The sequence below is a fragment of the Trachinotus anak genome, unplaced genomic scaffold (assembly GCF_046630095.1).
Source record: "Trachinotus anak isolate AG129_WGS33_773 ecotype Australia unplaced genomic scaffold, CSIRO_AGI_Tana_v1 ptg000010l, whole genome shotgun sequence".
NCBI classification, from domain to species: domain Eukaryota; kingdom Metazoa; phylum Chordata; class Actinopteri; order Carangiformes; family Carangidae; genus Trachinotus; species Trachinotus anak.
The window spans coordinates 26,779,512-26,797,151 of NW_027273861.1; the positions used below are offsets into that span (position 1 = coordinate 26,779,512).

Consider the following 17,640-nt stretch of genomic DNA (forward strand, 5'->3'; position numbering starts at 1 on the left):
GGTCCCGCTGTGTCTCGGGAACGAGCATGGTTGCTAGGTTACTGCCAGCGTCGTCAGGACGAGAACGAGTTCGTGTGAAAAGTGAATAAACAAACAAAGGCGAGTTTTCTTCTACACAAACCGAGTTCATTGATTTTGTGATTTTTTTGTCGCATTTATTCGTCACTTCTTACACTTTTTTTCAGGAATGTAATTGTTTTTAATCGATATATTCGCCGCATCACTGGATTCACTGAGACGCCGCCATGATTGTTCTTCCTCCGTCAGTTTCTTCAGGTGTTTTAATTTCAGTCCCTGAGCTTCTGTGATAGTTTGTGTGATGTGTGAGCAGCAGAGTCTCCTCCTGACTGCAGGTCACCACCTGTCATCCGCCTCAGTATTTATAGATGAGGGACCTTCACTGTGTCAGCGGGTTAAACTAGAACTGAGTCCGGCCTGGACGCAGCGTCCTCCGGGTCAGCAGCGGGGGCCTGAGCCGCTGCAGCCCGCGGCCCCTCTCTGTCCCTGAGGGAGGAACCGTCCTCATCACCGCCTCTACCTCCCCACGTCCTTTTAACACATCCATGGTGGACAGTCTTCATCACTCCGGTCTCCAAGATTGAACTTATCCTGTTAGCACAAAGACAACAACCTGGTACTGAAGGTGAGTCCGACGGAGTTGTGGAAAGTTGTATCGACACTGAATAAAGATCCACTGAAAAATAAACGGGCATTAAATGAAATTACGGTTTTCAAGTGTTATTTAATTTTGATATTTTTATTATTCTTTTTATTCTGTGTAAATCCTGAGATTTTTTTCACTGTGTTGGAGCCCTCGTCATCTGTTACTTAAAGTTATATTCAAACCCCATTTTTGATCATATTTATGGCCCACGCATTTCTGCAATAGCTATTCATTGTATTTACATTCTGTAATAACCTTTATATATAGTAGTTTTCATCATTAGCAGTAGAGTCAGACATTCCCACCAACCAGGGCTAAAAGTTTAAGGATACAACTAAAAATACAGAAGCAACATTTTTCACTGCAACGCACAGTGTGCTCAATATCTTACCTGTTTGTTTTTTTTTGTTTGTTTTTTCAAAGATGGGATGTAGATGTTTTTAAAGATGTTGCAGATTCTGCAAACCTCAGATCTTCATGCAGAGATTTTTAAAGTTGATTCTCCAAAGCTCATCACTTTTAGTCATGAGGGGAGCAACCAGTGAAGCATTTAAAACGTTAACATTCACAGTTAAAATATTCTAGACATAATTAGAAACCACTGTGACAGCTCACCAGTCACTGCCGCACTGATATTTAAATGTATTTCTTCTTATTTCTGTCTGTAGGAACCTGACAGCGGCGGAGACAGCGGGTACCCCAGCGAGAAGAGGAGTGAAGGTGATCCAAATGACCACGTAGACGGGGTAAAGATTTCACCTTCCTTTGATCCGGTTTGGACGGTCAAGATGTTTTCTAGCAGTCAGTCAGAAATGGACAGAAAAAGGCCTTAATCATTGACATTATGGGCTCATACCCCCCTCCCTCACTTGACCTTTACAGAGATGAAATGTCTCACAGTTAACAAGTATTCATATTAAAATATACTTTAGATATATTAAAGCTCATTTAGATGTGTCTAAATTACATAGAAGTAGAAATATTTCTATTTTTTATACTTTTAGACACATTTCTACACATATTCTGACATTTTATTATCTTAAACAAATTAATTTTAAACACGAACTTAACTGACACGTTGGACTTTTCTTGTTCCCGTATGTACTTCATTCTTCTTTGTTGTCCGAGTAGCTGTTAGTGTCTGAACATTTCTTCTTCTCCTCATTGAGTGTAGACGTTTAGACTGACAGTTCTATAATGCATGTTGTATCGTCACACAGGCCCATCATTCATACCAAAGACATTGTTCCGAGTCGGATGAGGACAGCGTCAGACGGGTAAACAAACATAGAGGCATCAGTGTGCAAACGTCATCCTCACCTCAATCATAATCAAATAACTCATCCTCATCCTTTCCTCACTTTGTCTTCTCCCCTCTCGACCCTCATCACTTCTCTGAGAATCAAATAACTTCCTCACCTTTCTTCTAATCCAGCTCCTCCTGCTCTTTGTCTTCCCTCACTAGAGGAAGATGGCAGCTCCTCCAGGAGTCTCTGCAGACCTAAATTCAGCCACTCCTGACAACGAATGGGTGATTACTTGTATGGGGGCTCGTCAGCCAGCGCTGTGCAGTTTTGTTGCTACAAAGCTTTATCTTTGCCCAAAAAAATGCATCAAGCTTGAATCTTAAATTTAAGATCTGAGCCACTGAATTCACGAGCTGCAGCTGTTTCTGTGTCCGCTCCGCTATCTGTTCAGTTCAGTGAACAAAAACAACCCGAAAAAGCAAAAGTGCAGAGAAATTAAAACTGACGTTTGGAAACCGAAACACCATCTACCTCCGTTTCACCAGCTCTGCCATCTTGCTCATGATTCCCACCATAATAATTGTGTGTGTGTGTGTGTGTGTGTGCGTGCTCCTGCTCTAATGCTTTACATGATTTTGAATTCACTGAGTGTCGAGCCAACAGGGGTGTACTCCTCCAGCTCTGAGTGCAGGATGGGTACACCCCTGAGAGTGAAGTGTGATTTTATTTTTTTTTCATCACGATTTGTTTTCTGATCACTGGGGTGAAGAAGGGATGGTCACTTTCTCCTCCTCGTGTCTGTGTTCTGCTCTGTTTCTACCCAGCTGACAGAGGAGAAGTGGAGCAGCTCACACTCTGATGCAGAAGAAGATTGGCCAATCGATCCTCAGAAAAGTAAGAAAACTGAAAATGTTTTACTTTTTTTTTTTTTTTTTTTGCACGACAATCATTTTAACTGAGTCTTAACTTGTCTTGTGAGAATCTGAATCCACCTGTTGCTGGTTTTTAAGACGAGGGATCTCGTTCCAGGTCCAACTGGCGATGGTGCGGTACCACGAAGCGGGTGGTTTCTGTGAGAAGGATGAGCAGTGGGATCAGGACTCGGCCATGTTCCACCTGGAGAGGGCGGCGCTGTGTGGGGAGCTGGAGGCTATTGTTGCCTTGGGACAGTGCTGTCTGCAGCTGCCTCATCACATACTGCCAGACGTGGAGCTGCAGGTAACATGCATTGTATATTTTGCATTTTATTCCTCAGCTGCAGCTTTACTTCGTGCATTCTGACATTTTTGTGTTGTCGGCAGGATAATGCAGGAAACAGGATGAAAGGCTTCAAGTATCTTCTGCTGGCTCCTGAAGCTGGTGACAGATCTTCTATGATTATTGTGGCCAGAGCCTTTGATACAGGAGTCAATCTGTCAGCTGAGAGGTCAGTGAAGTCATGATAATCCTGCCCCCTGGTGGGGTTTTTAGAACAGGGTGAATTTGAAGCTGAAGCATTTTTACAGTTTCTGTTTTTATTTAATGTAGATTTGTGAAATCTTGCTTTTTTTTTATCTTTAATTAATCAGAAAGCAGGATTGGTACGACATGACGGACTATGACGAGGGGGGAGAGTTCGACGGGACGCAGGATGAGCCCCGATACCTGCTGCTGGCCAGAGAGGCTGAGATGTACCAAGTGGGAGGCTACAACCTCGCCGCAGACCCACAGAGAGCGGGTTCGACTCCACGCTGCCTCAACAGACCTCACTGTGCTGAACATACGACCATACAGAATACACTGCACTGACATCAGCCTGTGTCCTCACCTCTCATATCCTCCCCCCCTCCCCGCAGGTGATCTGTTTACAGAGGCAGCAGAAGCCGCCATGGCGGCCATGAAAGGCAGGTTGGCTAACCAGTACTACATGAAAGCTGAAGAGGCCTGGGCGCTGCTGGAGGAGTGATTCTGGACACAAGCTTGCATGTGAAAAAATGCTACAGGAGCTCATGTGTCTGACTGAGAGCCAGGCTCATTTTCACACATTCAGGACACAACCTGGATGGTTACAGTTTACATATTTTTTTTAATTTGGCGTGCGTGTGCGTCCGTCCTTACAGCTCCAGGTTTCTGTTCTCCCTTCTCTGTCTTTGTGAAGATGGTCCCTCTGACTCCCCTTTTCTTTTATTACCTTCAGGCTCATGACTGTTGTTGCATGATAGAGAGCGTCTGAAATCAAAGCAAAGAAAATAGTTTACTTAATTTGCCCCAAATGTTAACACACTTATGTTGGAATGTATGTACAAATGCTTGGAGTATAAAACTGTAAGATAAAGATTTAAAGATTTGCTTTTTATGGGTCAACGTTGTCATTATTGCTTCCTGTTGAGCTTGGTGGTATTAAAGTTCTGCAACAGTATATTACAGAAATGCTCCAAATCTACTTCAGTCTGCTTATTAGGTTGCTGCTAAAGCAAAGCCACTGTCTGTTCTTCTCAGGTTCAGAAATTCTTTATTATTCCACCATTTCTTGATTCGTATCTCCTACAGACATAGAAACTCCATTCAAACTTTAAAATGTTCAGCTGAAGTAGGACATTATTGGATGTTTTCAGTTTTTTGATGTATTTCATACTTTTTTTTTTACCATTAAGATGAATGCAATGTTCAAAATCTCCACTTTTCCACAACTTTTCATGCATTTTCAACCCAGTCTGCTCATTCATACTTTCAGGTAGCAACTCCATTCAAAAGTCAAAATGTTCAAAAACGTTCCTTCGTTGTTTGTTGTATTTAACCTGTGAATCTCAGTCATAGTTTTTACAAAGTGACAGTTCAAGTTTCATGAACATTCTTGGACCTTTCCAGATTTTTCCATTAGTGTGTATGTTGAAGAAGTGTTGGACTCAAGTGCTCTGTTGTTCCTACGTTTTGGAACGTTAAAAAAATGGTAAAAAAGGAAATATAATAAACACAACCACAACCTCAAAAAAGACAAAAAATAGATAAGTAAATAAACTTTGAAAACCCCTGATTTAGAAAATTCACCCAGATCTTATCATGAATACTTACTTAGATACTTCTGGGTCATTTAACTCAGTTACTAATCTTCCTAAACAAAAAAGACTAAGGTGTGAGTGAAAATCTGAGTGTTCTGAACATAATATTCTTACAGATGGACAGAGGTCAGTGGTTGGCTCCTGTGCAGAAGAGAGGAGAGAGGTTTAGATTAACTTGACTGGACCATTCAAACCAACAGGAAACGGACATCTTTGATTTCAAATGATAAAAAGAAGCAGGAAGATTAGTGGATGGAGAGAAAAAGAGGTGTAGTTTCATTTGAAATTAAAGGAAATACTAAGAGTGAATCATTTGTTTCTGAATCACTAAACTTTTGCTGTGATAAGTTCAACAAGCTTTTGGTTGAAGTTGTCTGATTTTCAGGCAGACAGGAGTTTGTCCACTTCATCGACCACATCTGTCCAGGTTTTTACAGTATTTTACAATCACAGGGTCAAAACCTCATTCAACATGGACACTTCACTGTGTTGATGACTTAAAAGTTGCAGAAAGTGTTTTTTTCACAAGGCAAAAATAAAATATCAGTTTCAATTTGCAAAACACAAACTGCTGCACTCTGAAATGAAACTAAAAACAAAGGATCTTTAAGGATCTTAATTTGACCTGCTGAGGATAACGCCATCAGCTTCACTTTTATAAAATTAAATGATGCTAAACATTGAAACATGTAAGAAAACCCAGGGAAATAAATCTTAAACATAGAAGATATGTTGAAAAACACAGTGGCTGATGCTGAGTGGTCAGTTAGAGAGACAGTGAGCAAATTTAGGTCCCACAAAATAAAAATAATTAATGCTTAAGTCCTTTGTTAATGTTTTATCAATCAATTAATAGTTTATGCAGTTAATGAAGATTATAATTATAACTAGAGCTGTAAATGTGAAGTGTTGATGCTAAGAGTTGTTTACTACTTTATTTTTAAGTTCCCATTCTGTTGTTTGCATGAAGACTCTCTTTGATCAGTGTACTGTGTTTAAATAAGATGTTTTGGCAATGACATGGCTGTGTTTCCATTCAGTGATAATGCACTGAATGTTGGTAAACCATTCATCATCAGATTAACAATTATAAATGTCAATTTCAAGTTAAAACACAACATTGTGTACAATACACTACATGCTGATGTGGTGGCAAATTATATTACCTTGCTCAATAATAAGAAGATCTTCACACGTCAGCTGTCTTTCTTGAGTTTAATAAACATTCATGAATGGAGTCACACAAACACTACCGAACAGCAGTACAGTCAGTGAGTGAGTGGCCTGAAGATGTTTTCCAGGGCCACAGTCTTATAGTCCCAAAACACATTCCACAAAGATGAGATACGATCCTCTCTTCCACCTGCTTGCCTCTCCCCAACACAATGTCACTGTAACCCACAGCTCTGTCTCCGCTGAGGTCGAACGAGACACCCTTATCATAATGACTGCTTGTGATTGATTGCTGTAACGGGCGTCAAGTGCTTAGCATTAGCATTTTGGGGGGCGCGAGGCTGGACGAGCCCGACCCCCAGGCGGCCCTGCGCCCAGCCGTCGGGCTCGTCCAGCCTCGCGCGAGGCTACTCCCCCGACTTACTCCCCCGACTTACTCCCCCGACTTACTCCCCCGACTTACTCCCCCGACTTACTCCCCCGACTTACTCCCCCGACTTACTCCCCCGACTTACTCCCCCGACTTACTCCCCCGACTTACTCCCCCGACTTACTCCCCCGACTTACTCCCCCGACTTACTCCCCCGACTTACTCCCCCGACTTACTCCCCCGACTTACTCCCCCGACTTACTCCCCCGACTTACTCCCCCGACTTACTCCCCCGACTTACTCCCCCGACTTACTCCCCCGACTTACTCCCCCGACTTACTCCCCCGACTTACTCCCCCGACTTACTCCCCCGACTTACTCCCCCGACTTACTCCCCCGACTTACTCCCCCGACTTACTCATAGGCTCAAATTAGGGTCCAAATGATTTTGAATTTGGGAAGTAATGTTTACAAATAATTCCAAAAGTTGTAGTTGTAAATCAAACTTCGTAAACCTGTAAAATAAATCTGCAGGAGAAATGGAAGTTTGTGTATGTGAAAAAAATGTTTTATCCTTTGACAGAGACATTTGTATTTGCTACAAAGACAGACTCTCTGAATAAAACTACACAAATGGTCAGTGGTGAGGGTTCAACACATAAAAAGAAATGCTTTTGTAAATATCTGTGTACAGATAAAAAGCAGAAAACTGTAAAACTCAGCGGGTCACACACACAGCAGAGTTTCACAGTTTCCTGCTCTGTATCAGCACAGTTGTTGACAAAACCATTGATTGAGTGTTTTTGTTTAACCTCAACACTGATCATTTCTTCATAGTTTTGAGTCACAAAGTCTTTTTTTTGTTACAAATACAAATGTCTTTGTCAAAAGGAAAAAATAATTTTCCCATGCACAGACTTGACTTTCTCATACAGATTCATTTCACAGGTTTACAAAGGTTGATTTACAACTACAACGTTGGAATTATTTGTGAACATCACTTCACAAGTTCAAAATCATTTGGACCCTAATTTGAGCCTATATCGGTATGGGGTGGAGTCATGAATATGACTTACCATTTTTGCTGGTTGTGGAGGACGACAAGGTGTGGTATTGGCCCGAGTTGGATTCCGGCTCCCTATGAAAACATACAATGGTACTGTATTAAATAAAATGACTTTCCATTGCAGGGCAAAGTTGTAGATAAAGTGGTATTTTACACCTTGTAGAGTCTTGGTCAGTAAAGTGATAAATCAAACAGAGTTGTTACTGAGTAGTTCCTCATTAATTCATCATTATATCATCAAATAAGTTCCTTAACAACCAATCAGAGACAGCAAGTTTCCAAACAAGTATATCAGTTGTCATCACTAATTTATCAAAAAACCAACATGGATGTGATTACAAAAAATGAATACTTGTGTTCAAACTTGCCGTCTCTATTCGTTGTGAAGTAATTCATTGAGATATAATGACGAAGTAATGAGGAGCTACTCTGTAACATCTGTTTGATGCACCATTTCGCTCACCAAAGCTATGCAAGCTGTAAAAAAAAAAAGAAAAAAAGAAAAAGTTCCCTTTAGTTTACAACATAGTTCTGTTCTAATGTGTTGTAAATTACCCTAAGAACATAATTCCAGTTTTGTCTAATTTGATACCAAGTACAGCTTGTTGTGTCTTATTAGTTTACAGTGAAAAGTGCAAATAAGATTTGCATTTGTAAAAAGAAAAACTGAACTGAAAAATAAAAACTGAGCAGCTGATATCAGTGGTGAGGAAACACAAAGACACTGTGGAAGACAGTGCTTTTGCCAAATCTGTGAACAGATACAGAGCAGCAAACTGTAGAACTTGATGCTCAAAATTCCTTCACAGTGTACGACCCTGAGGTTACAAGGACAATTTTGACTCCATCCTTACACTTTAAAACTGATTGGACAAAGACGGTCCAATCACAAAGCAGATTCCACTCAGAGGGCAGGTGGTTCTGTTGCCTTCATCTGCCGCAGATCTTGAACGGTGGAGTAGATTTTAAAGCCAGCGCTGTCGTCCATCTTGAAAATCTACCACATCTTTCAGGATGTGCGACAGATGAAGATACCAGAACCACCTGCCCTCTATTTGGACTCTGCTTTGTGATTGGTCTGTCTTTGTCCAATCATTTTAAGGTGTAAGGATGCCGTCAAAATTGTGCATGTAAATTCAGTGTCACACACTGTGTAGGAGCTTTGAACACCAAGTTTTACACAGTTGTCTGCTTTGTATCTATACACAGACATTGACAAAAGCAGATCTTCCACGGTGTCTTTGTGTTACCTCACCACTAATTTCATTTGGTCAGATTTTGAAATCACACGGTCTTTTTACAAATACAAATCTCCTCTACACAAGCACAATGTCTTCACGTGTATATACTTGAGTTTCTCATACAGATTTTGCAGGTTTACAAAGATTGATTTCAAACTACATTTGGAATTATTTATGAACATCACTTTAGTTTAGGTATAGGTATGTGATGGAGTCATGCCCATGACTTACCATTTTTTGCTGGTTGTGGGGCACCATACAGGGTGTGGTCCTGGCCTGAGGTGGGTTCTGGCATCTCTATGAAAACATGCAGTTATATGAAAATAAATTTTCCATTGCAGGGCAAATCAAGACATTTTAGGCAGCTTTTCACAAAACAATATTGAGAAACATTTGTACTTTAAATAATTCATTTCACTTACCATTATAAACTCAGTCAAGTGCAAGTTATGAAGTTAGCTCCCATCAGTTTCAAAGGAGGTTACCGCACACAGCTCCAACCGCAGATACTGTTCACAGGAATCCTGGAAAGATTTTTAAAACCTTACATTACTTGGTTGTGGTTTAAGTGGCATTTACTGGTGCCAAAAAAAAAAAAAAGAGATGTTGTTTTTTTTGTGTTTGTTGTTTTTTAAAAATTACTGATTGGACAATGACAATCCAATCACAAAGTCCAGTCAGAGGGCAGGTCATTCAGTTGCCTTCAGCTCCACGGCAGATCCTGAAAGGTGCAGTAGGTTTTCAAGCCCATGCTGTCCTCCATCTTGAAAATCTACTACACCTTTCAGGGTATAGGCAGAGATGAAGGTGAAGGAACCACCTGCTCTCTGATTGGACTCTGCTTTGTGGGATTGTCGCTGTCCAATCAGATTAAGTTTTAAAAAAGTCAGAATGTGTACTTGTAATTTTTGAGCATAGGGGTGGGCGATCTGGCCAAAGGTCATATGTCAATCGTTCGAGCTTTATAACGATCTACATTGTTTCCACTGATTTTACTGTGAAAGTCCCAACCGGAAGTAACGACGTCTTTTTCCGCCGCTTTGACACCAGCTCCAGATGTTAGCTAGCTAGCAGCTCTTCCTCAACAATGTTGTCTTACATGTACAAACTGTGCCACAGCCAACCACATTTCTCTCTGAGCTCATATGGAGGATTCTTTTGGACAGCACAGTTATTTATGAGGTGTTTATATATATATATATATATATATATATATATATATATATATATATATATAAAAATAAGCGCTTTGATTTGAAAGTGAAGTCGCTGCTAACGAGCTGCTAACCAGCCGCTAACCAGCTGGCCCGCCTCCTGTGTGCCGCCTTGACCGCAGGTGTCTCATTGGCTGGTGACATTAGCTCTTGTTCTGCTCAGATGAAGAATATAATCATATATAATATAATATAATATAATATATGTCTGTGAGCCAAATGCTCCAGGCTGCAGAACAAGGGCCGCTATCGCCAGCTGCGGTTAGCAGGCTAGCCGCGGTTAGCATGCTAGCTGCCGTTAGCAGGCTAGCTGTTTAACAGGCGGCAGTGGGCAGGTTAGCAGCATTAACCCTGGACATTAACCAGGGCTGTCTAAATATAGCAGCTTTAATGAGGGCGTCTGTACATTCACATTAAAAGTTGATCATGTGCCAAAGTCAGATCACCCGCCTCTAGTTTCACAGTTGTCTGCTCTGTATCTGCACAAAGATTTTAACAAAAGCACAACTTCTGTCTCATCGTCTCTGCATCAGCTCACCACTGGTGTCTCCAACAATAAAATCACTTCTCAGAGATTCAGCAGCTACAACAACTCTGTTCAGTATATCCAGCGTCTCATTTGTGCCGAGTTTCCCTCTTTGCAAACAAAACAACAAGCATCAATATTTCAGTTCATTTCTCTCATGATGCAAAGGCCTCGTCCTCCAACCAAACAGGCTCTGATGAATAAAGTGAACTCTCTTACCTTCGGTGCTGCAGAGGAGCAGATCCGCTGGAGGCTGTTGACAGAGCAAAGCCTCAGTTTCTGCCTCATGTTTGTTTGTTGTTGCTTTTTAAAGAAGAAGACGCGCGTTTTCTGCCCAATCAGCGCAGGAGGGCAGCGGATAAACAGCGGCTCTCTGCGGCTCTGCTGCTTCCTCTTCCGGTTCAGGATCAGCTGTTTCTGCGAGTTTGTTCCCGGTTTATGTTTCTGACTTTACTCACATCATTCTGGCAAAGACTCGACCGAGTCTGACCAGTTTGTTTCCGGTTTGTCTCCTGGACACACGGGAAATATTAAAGCAGAAACATGAAGGCCAGAAACAACAGGAAGTGCCAGGAAATGTTTAAAGTTCATAAACTGCAGCGGTGAGTGAAGGTAGCAGCCCCACAACAGCTGTGCACAAAGTTTAACTTACTAGAAATAATAATCACAACATTCAGAAACATACAGTTCATTTTGAATAAATAAAAGGCTGAAATGCCACCAGTGCTTCCTGGGCCCCAGGAACAGTGAAGTCTGTGTCTGAAAACACGTCACTGTCCTAAAGCTGGAAACCAGAGAATCCTCCAGAGACAACACAACAACACTGACTGTGAAATGTTAGCAGCTGTGTCTTCCATCAAAACACTGATTAAAATCTGTGAGTGATCAATGAAAATGTTTAATGCAGGAAATGCATCAGTCTTTAATTGAATCACTCACATTGAGAGCAAATGAACAAACACAGCAGAAAAACAGACTCTGGAGCGATCGACTGAAAAAGTCAAAGGTTTGTTCTCATCATCTACAGCTGAAATTAAATGAGTTCCCTTACTGACCCTATAATCTACAGTAGCTGGGTTGTGTCTCATTTGGCTTTAAATTGGGCGCAAAATGTGAAATTTGAATCTGATTTCGGGCCGAGAAATGATATAAACATTTTATGGCCTCACAGCATCAGAGCCCTGTTCATTGTTAAAGAGCAAACCGGGTCGACATCGAACATTAATGTTCTCTCTTTGGTTTCTAACTTCAGTGAAGAGCTGCATGTTCACAAATACTGACCAAACTGTTCTGAGGCACAGGAATAAGAACAGTGAGTTCTGTCAAAGGGTCGGTTCTCCTTTAAATGCACAATCTGGATTATGATTGTAGCGTCCAATCCATGATTATAGTGGTCTGTCCTCAAAGCAGAAAAATAACAGACTCAATTATAAACATTAAGGTCATTACAAAAGCCTGTAGAAGACTCCAATAGAATTATCATATAAACTTGAAACTGAAAAAAAGTCCATGATAGAACTGAGATTTCTGACACATGTATGTGTTCTAGGATAAAACACTGGACTGAATGAATGTGAGCCAAGCAGGACAAGCAGGTTCCAGTTGAAGGTTTTTAATCTTTTGCTTGCAGTCAGTCGGGTGTGAGTGGTTCATGTCTACAAATGAAAGGAAGCGAACACACAGGTCAGATTCTATCACTTTATCTTGAATAAACCAACAAACAGTTCTAAATCAAAATCAGTTCATACATAATCGCTTTAAATATATAATGGTGGGAGAACAAACCAAGGAGATTAAATGTACCAGTGAACAACAAAATACACATGACTTGAGGAAATATAATGAAATAAACGACTCACTCAGGAACAAAGGTGAGAGCAGCTCAGCTGAAGGACAAACAGAGAATGAGCTCAGGACACAGAACAAAGAAAACTCAGGACACCTGTGTGAGCTGCCCAGTTCTCCACCTGTGCTCCTCAGCCCAGCAGTCATGTGACCCCACTTCCCACAGGACGCTTTATTTAAGTATCATTTAAAAAGAAAATGCAGTACTCCATTTTGCATTTTCATTTTCACATACTCGTGTGTGTACTCATCTACCAACATACTAAAATGATGATGTTCAAAGACTGAACCTGCTCTGCAGCGACAGTATTTGTTGTAGCTTGTTCCCTGTAAGGAAATGACCAGAGATGAGATTTAAAGCTTTTTAAATGTTTTACAATAAGTGATAAGATGCTGAGAGACAGTCTCATCTCATCAGTGAGGACGTCACTTCCTCGTCTCTCATCACTTTGTCTGGGGCAGTGGCAGCAGCTTGTTTTACCGTCTGTGTCTTATATCAATACAACTCAATGGAAATTACCAGACATATGATTTAAAGAATTGATCTGTGGGCGTGAATCTCCATCAGCTGAGTCTGCTCCTCTGCAGCTCCACCTTGATCCCTCACCTAAATGCACTCTTCTTCTCAGTCAGCAAGAGCTTGAATTCATTTCAGATATAAAGCCTGTAAAATGATATGAGGTTGATGAGTGTGTGATCACTTCCAGTGGTGATTGCACACACAGTCAACTCAGAATAACAAACCTAAATAAATGCAGGTGAAAGACCTTGTAAACATGTTTGTTGTCTCCATTGTGCAGCACTGAGAGTCACTCAGCAACAGTTTCTGACTGATAAATCAAAGTTTAGGAGGATGTGCACACAATGAGCCCACAGGAGGAAGCTCTTCTCTGAGCTGCAGGTCTGTGGTGACCTCTAGTGACAGGACTGAAGTGTTGCTCTGTGTCTCAACTATGTTCAACACTCAGAGGAAGAAAACAAGAAAACAAGACAAAGTTCCTACTATTTAAACATGTGTTTTCTTCAAGACCATGAACTCAAATATTAAACCATAACAACCATATTATTTGAATAGGTTTGTTTGTTTGGTGTGTGTGTGTGTTTGGGGATTTTTGCTGCTAAAGCTGAGTAATCTTGCCCCAGAAACCTGCAAACTACTGTTGATTTTCATACGATTTTTAAAAAATATTAAGATGAGTGAGATTTTTTTTCCACAGGTGACCCACAAACACAAACTCCAGACTAACTGACCCTCCTTCAAAATAAAGAAAAGCCTCTGCAGCAAACTGAAAACAGCAGCTGTGGTGGTCCTGGATTTCAGTGGTGTCCAGTTTACAGTTTGAACCTCATCTGACACCTTGCATCGATCAAGACTTCACTGTCATAAAGTCTGAGTGTGAAGTGAACACAACACAACTGCCAACATCTGAATCTCAAGTGAGTAACTAATCCAGCTCACCAAGGAGATGAGATGTTCAACAGGACAAACATGACTTGAGGAAATATAATGAAATAAACTACTCACTCTACACACTCAGGAACAAAGGTGGAAAGATGGAGGGAAGCAGCTCAGCTGAAGGCCAATCAGAGAATGAGCTCAGGACACAGAACAAAGAAAACTCAAGACACCTGTGTGAGCTGCCCAGTCAGCTCACCTGTCCTGCTCAGGCCAGCAGTCATGTGACCCCACATCCCACAGTACACACCATTTAATGACAAAGAAAATGCAGCAATCCAATTAGCATTTTCATTTTCACACACTCATGTGGCCGTCCTATGACCATATAAAATGAAAATTGAAAAGTGGCAATATTCAAATACAAACTTTACATTTACAATCACTACACTCTGTAGGGGTCAAAATGAAAATTCAGTCAGTCCGTCACCTCATCAGTGAGGACGTCACTTCCTCGTCTCTCATCACTTTGTCTGGGGCAGTGGCAGCAGCTTGTTTTACCGTCTGTGTCTTATATCAATACAACTCAATGGAAATTACCAGACATATGATTTAAAGAATTGATCTGTGGGCGTGAATCTCCATCAGCTGAGTCTGCTCCTCTGCAGCTCCACCTGGATCCCTCACCTAAACGCACTCTTCTTCTCAGTCAGCAAGAGCTTGAATTCATTTCAGATATAAAGCCTGTACAATGATATGAGGTTGATGAGTATGTGATCACTTCCAGTGGTGATTGCACACACAGTAAACTCAGAATAACAAACCTAAATAAATGCAGGTGAAAGACCTTGTAAACATGTTTGTTGTCTCCATTGTGCAGCACTGAGAGTCACTCAGCAACAGTTTCTGACTGATAAATCAAAGTTTAGGAGGATGTGCACACAATGAGCCCACAGGAGGAAGCTCTTCTCTGAGCTGCAGGTCTGTGGTGACCTCTAGTGACAGGACTGAAGTGTTGCTCTGTGTCTCAACTATGTTCAACACTCAGAGGAAGAAAACAAGAAAACAAGACAAAGTTCCTACTATTTAAACATGTGTTTTCTTCAAGACCATGAACTCAAATATTAAACCATAACAACCATATTATTTGAATAGGTTTGTTTGGTGTGTGTGTGTGTGTTTGGGGATTTTTGCTGCTAAAGCTGAGTAATCTTGCCCCAGAAACCTGCAAACTACTGTTGATTTTCATACGATTTTTAAAAAATATTAAGATGAGTGAGATTTTTTTTCCACAGGTGACCCACAAACACAAACTCCAGACTAACTGACCCTCCTTCAAAATAAAGAAAAGCCTCTGCAGCAAACTGAAAACAGCAGCTGTGGTGGTCCTGGATTTCAGTGGTGTCCAGTTTACAGTTTGAACCTCATCTGACACCTTGCATCGATCAAGACTTCACTGTCATAAAGTCTGAGTGTGAAGTGAACACAACACAACTGCCAACATCTGAATCTCAAGTGAGTAACTAATCCAGCTCACCAAGGAGATGAGATGTTCAACAGGACAAACATGACTTGAGGAAATATAATGAAATAAACTACTCACTCTACACACTCAGGAACAAAGGTGGAAAGATGGAGGGAAGCAGCTCAGCTGAAGGCCAATCAGAGAATGAGCTCAGGACACAGAACAAAGAAAACTCAAGACACCTGTGTGAGCTGCCCAGTCAGCTCACCTGTCCTGCTCAGGCCAGCAGTCATGTGACCCCACATCCCACAATACACACCATTTAATGACAAAGAAAATGCAGCAATCCAATTAGCATTTTCATTTTCACACACTCATGTGGCCGTCCTATGACCATATAAAATGAAAATTGAAAAGTGGCAATATTCAAATACAAACTTTACATTTACAATCACTACACTCTGTAGGGGTCAAAATGAAAATTCAGTCAGTCCGTCACCTCATCAGTGAGGACGTCACTTCCTCGTCTCTCATCACTTTGTCTGGGGCAGTGGCAGCAGCTTGTTTTACCGTCTGTGTCTTATATCAATACAACTCAATGGAAATTACCAGACACATGATTTAAAGAATTTATCTGTGGGCGTGAATCTCCATCAGCTGAGTCTGCTCCTCTGCAGCTCCACCTGGATCCCTCACCTAAACGCACTCTTCTTCTCAGTCAGCAAGAGCTTGAATTCATTTCAGATATAAAGCCTGTACAATGATATGAGGTTGATGAGTGTTTGATCACTTCCAGTGGTGATTGCACACACAGTAAACTCAGAATAACAAACCTAAATAAATGCAGGTGAAAGACCTTGTAAACATGTTTGTTGTCTCCATTGTGCAGCACTGAGAGTCACTCAGCAACAGTTTCTGACTGATAAATCAAAGTTCAGGAGGATGCGCACACAATGAACGCACTCGTGAACGCGCAGCGCCAGATCGAGAACGTTTTTCGCTCGTTCTCATTGCCCAAAGGCATGATGGGAGTGACACTGCTGCGCAGTCTCTATGGGCTGCTGTGAGCTGCTGTGACATCACCACAAACACCGTCAGACACCTGAGAGGTGATCACATGACACAGTATCACCTCAGAGTTACTGACCCTGACCTCTGGGCTGTGTTTGTGGTGTTTGGGAGGTTTTTTTTTAATGGAAATATAAAACATTTAATATGACTTGTGGTTAATTGACTAACAGAATGTGCTCTTTTAGGTGTTGGAAATTCTGGTGTTATTTTATTCATATATTAGCTCTAACTACCACATATCAATGACTGCGCTCACCATATATGGTTTGTTACTTAACTAGCAAATTAGCCTGAAAAATGAATTAGCCTTTGGTTAGCCTTTAAGCAAGATGCCCAGACACTCAGCTGTGCTAACGATGCTAACAGGAGAGCATGTTTACCAGTTATTAAGCGTTTTCAAGGAAGCCTGATTCAGATGCTGAAGTGTCAATTAACATGCAACTTTTAAGTGTCTTGGTCTGTGGGACATCTTCTTTTGACAATTTGAAAGTGCTAAATGGTGAACTGGATGTATTTTTCTTTATTATTAAAAAATAAAGAGTTGTCTGATGTCTTATTTGAAATGGTTATAGCCTACTTATTGTTTCCCTCCTCTGAACATATTCAGCTTTTGTCCCGGTATCATATGGATATCGGCGATACCAGCCTCGGTATCACTTGGTATCGGGTCGGAAAGGAAATCAGTGGTATCGCACATCACTAGTTGGCACCAGAGGATGCTGATGAAGTGTCAGTGTTGAAGTCACCTTGTTTGTTACACTGAAACAAAACGAAATAAAATAAACTAAACTTGCTGCTCGTTAGAGACGACATGTACAGCAACTAAAACACACTTTTACCCCTAAAAATAATAGTATTTTGGCGGAGCTCTGTACAAACAACCTACCACAAGGTCCAGTAACTGAATCCACATATTTACTTGCAGTTATTTGTTTAAAACAGACCAAATAATTATAATTACATATCAGTATGTTTGGTCACATTCACAAATTAGATTGTTAGATATCATATTAGAATGTTTCTTCAGTGAAAACAAAGAATTACAGACTAAAAACAAAGTTGGCATGTTTCTAAATGTATGATTATTTATTTATACATTATTTATACATTTATACATTTATTGATTATGATTTATGATTTAGTATTGCTGTTTGGATCTTAATTGCATTAGATTAAGTGTTTGTGTCAATCTGCCCAGGAATTGATATGATAAACTATGCTAGACTAATAATTGCAATCCATTAATATAATATAAGCTTTATCCTTCATGTCATTCTGCACATGAACTATTTTTACTTTTGTACTGTTGACTAAACTTTTAAGT

The 17,640-nt window shown here is 40.8% G+C and overlaps 1 protein-coding gene and 2 long non-coding RNA genes across 4 annotated transcripts; 2 read left to right on the forward strand and 1 right to left on the reverse strand.

Annotated features, from left to right (window-relative positions):
- The first annotated feature begins 36 nt into the window (after positions 1-36).
- On the forward strand, positions 37-6,314 carry LOC139626204 (eukaryotic elongation factor 2 kinase-like). 2 transcript variants are annotated; one of them, XM_071486484.1, is made up of 9 exons: positions 37-643; positions 1,333-1,410; positions 1,885-1,941; positions 2,736-2,805; positions 2,941-3,129; positions 3,213-3,337; positions 3,480-3,628; positions 3,747-3,996; positions 5,920-6,314. In XM_071486484.1, the coding sequence occupies exons 4-8, from the start codon at positions 2,770-2,772 to the stop codon at positions 3,854-3,856; spliced, it is 609 nt and encodes a 202-aa protein (XP_071342585.1). In that variant the 5' UTR covers positions 37-643; positions 1,333-1,410; positions 1,885-1,941; positions 2,736-2,769; the 3' UTR covers positions 3,857-3,996; positions 5,920-6,314. The 2 variants fall into 2 exon arrangements, with proteins under 2 accessions (XP_071342585.1, XP_071342586.1); XM_071486485.1 differs by having other exon boundaries at positions 37-634.
- On the reverse strand, positions 6,246-11,952 carry LOC139626209 (uncharacterized). The gene is made up of 5 exons (XR_011692153.1): positions 10,759-11,952; positions 9,222-9,323; positions 9,031-9,096; positions 7,569-7,630; positions 6,246-6,384 (listed from the first exon to the last, which is right to left on the reverse strand). It is a non-coding gene; the product is annotated as an uncharacterized lncRNA (long non-coding RNA).
- LOC139626212 (uncharacterized) lies at positions 11,007-14,111 on the forward strand. The gene is made up of 3 exons (XR_011692156.1): positions 11,007-11,141; positions 13,602-13,821; positions 13,923-14,111. It is a non-coding gene; the product is annotated as an uncharacterized lncRNA (long non-coding RNA).
- Positions 14,112-17,640: the final 3,529 nt, after the last annotated feature.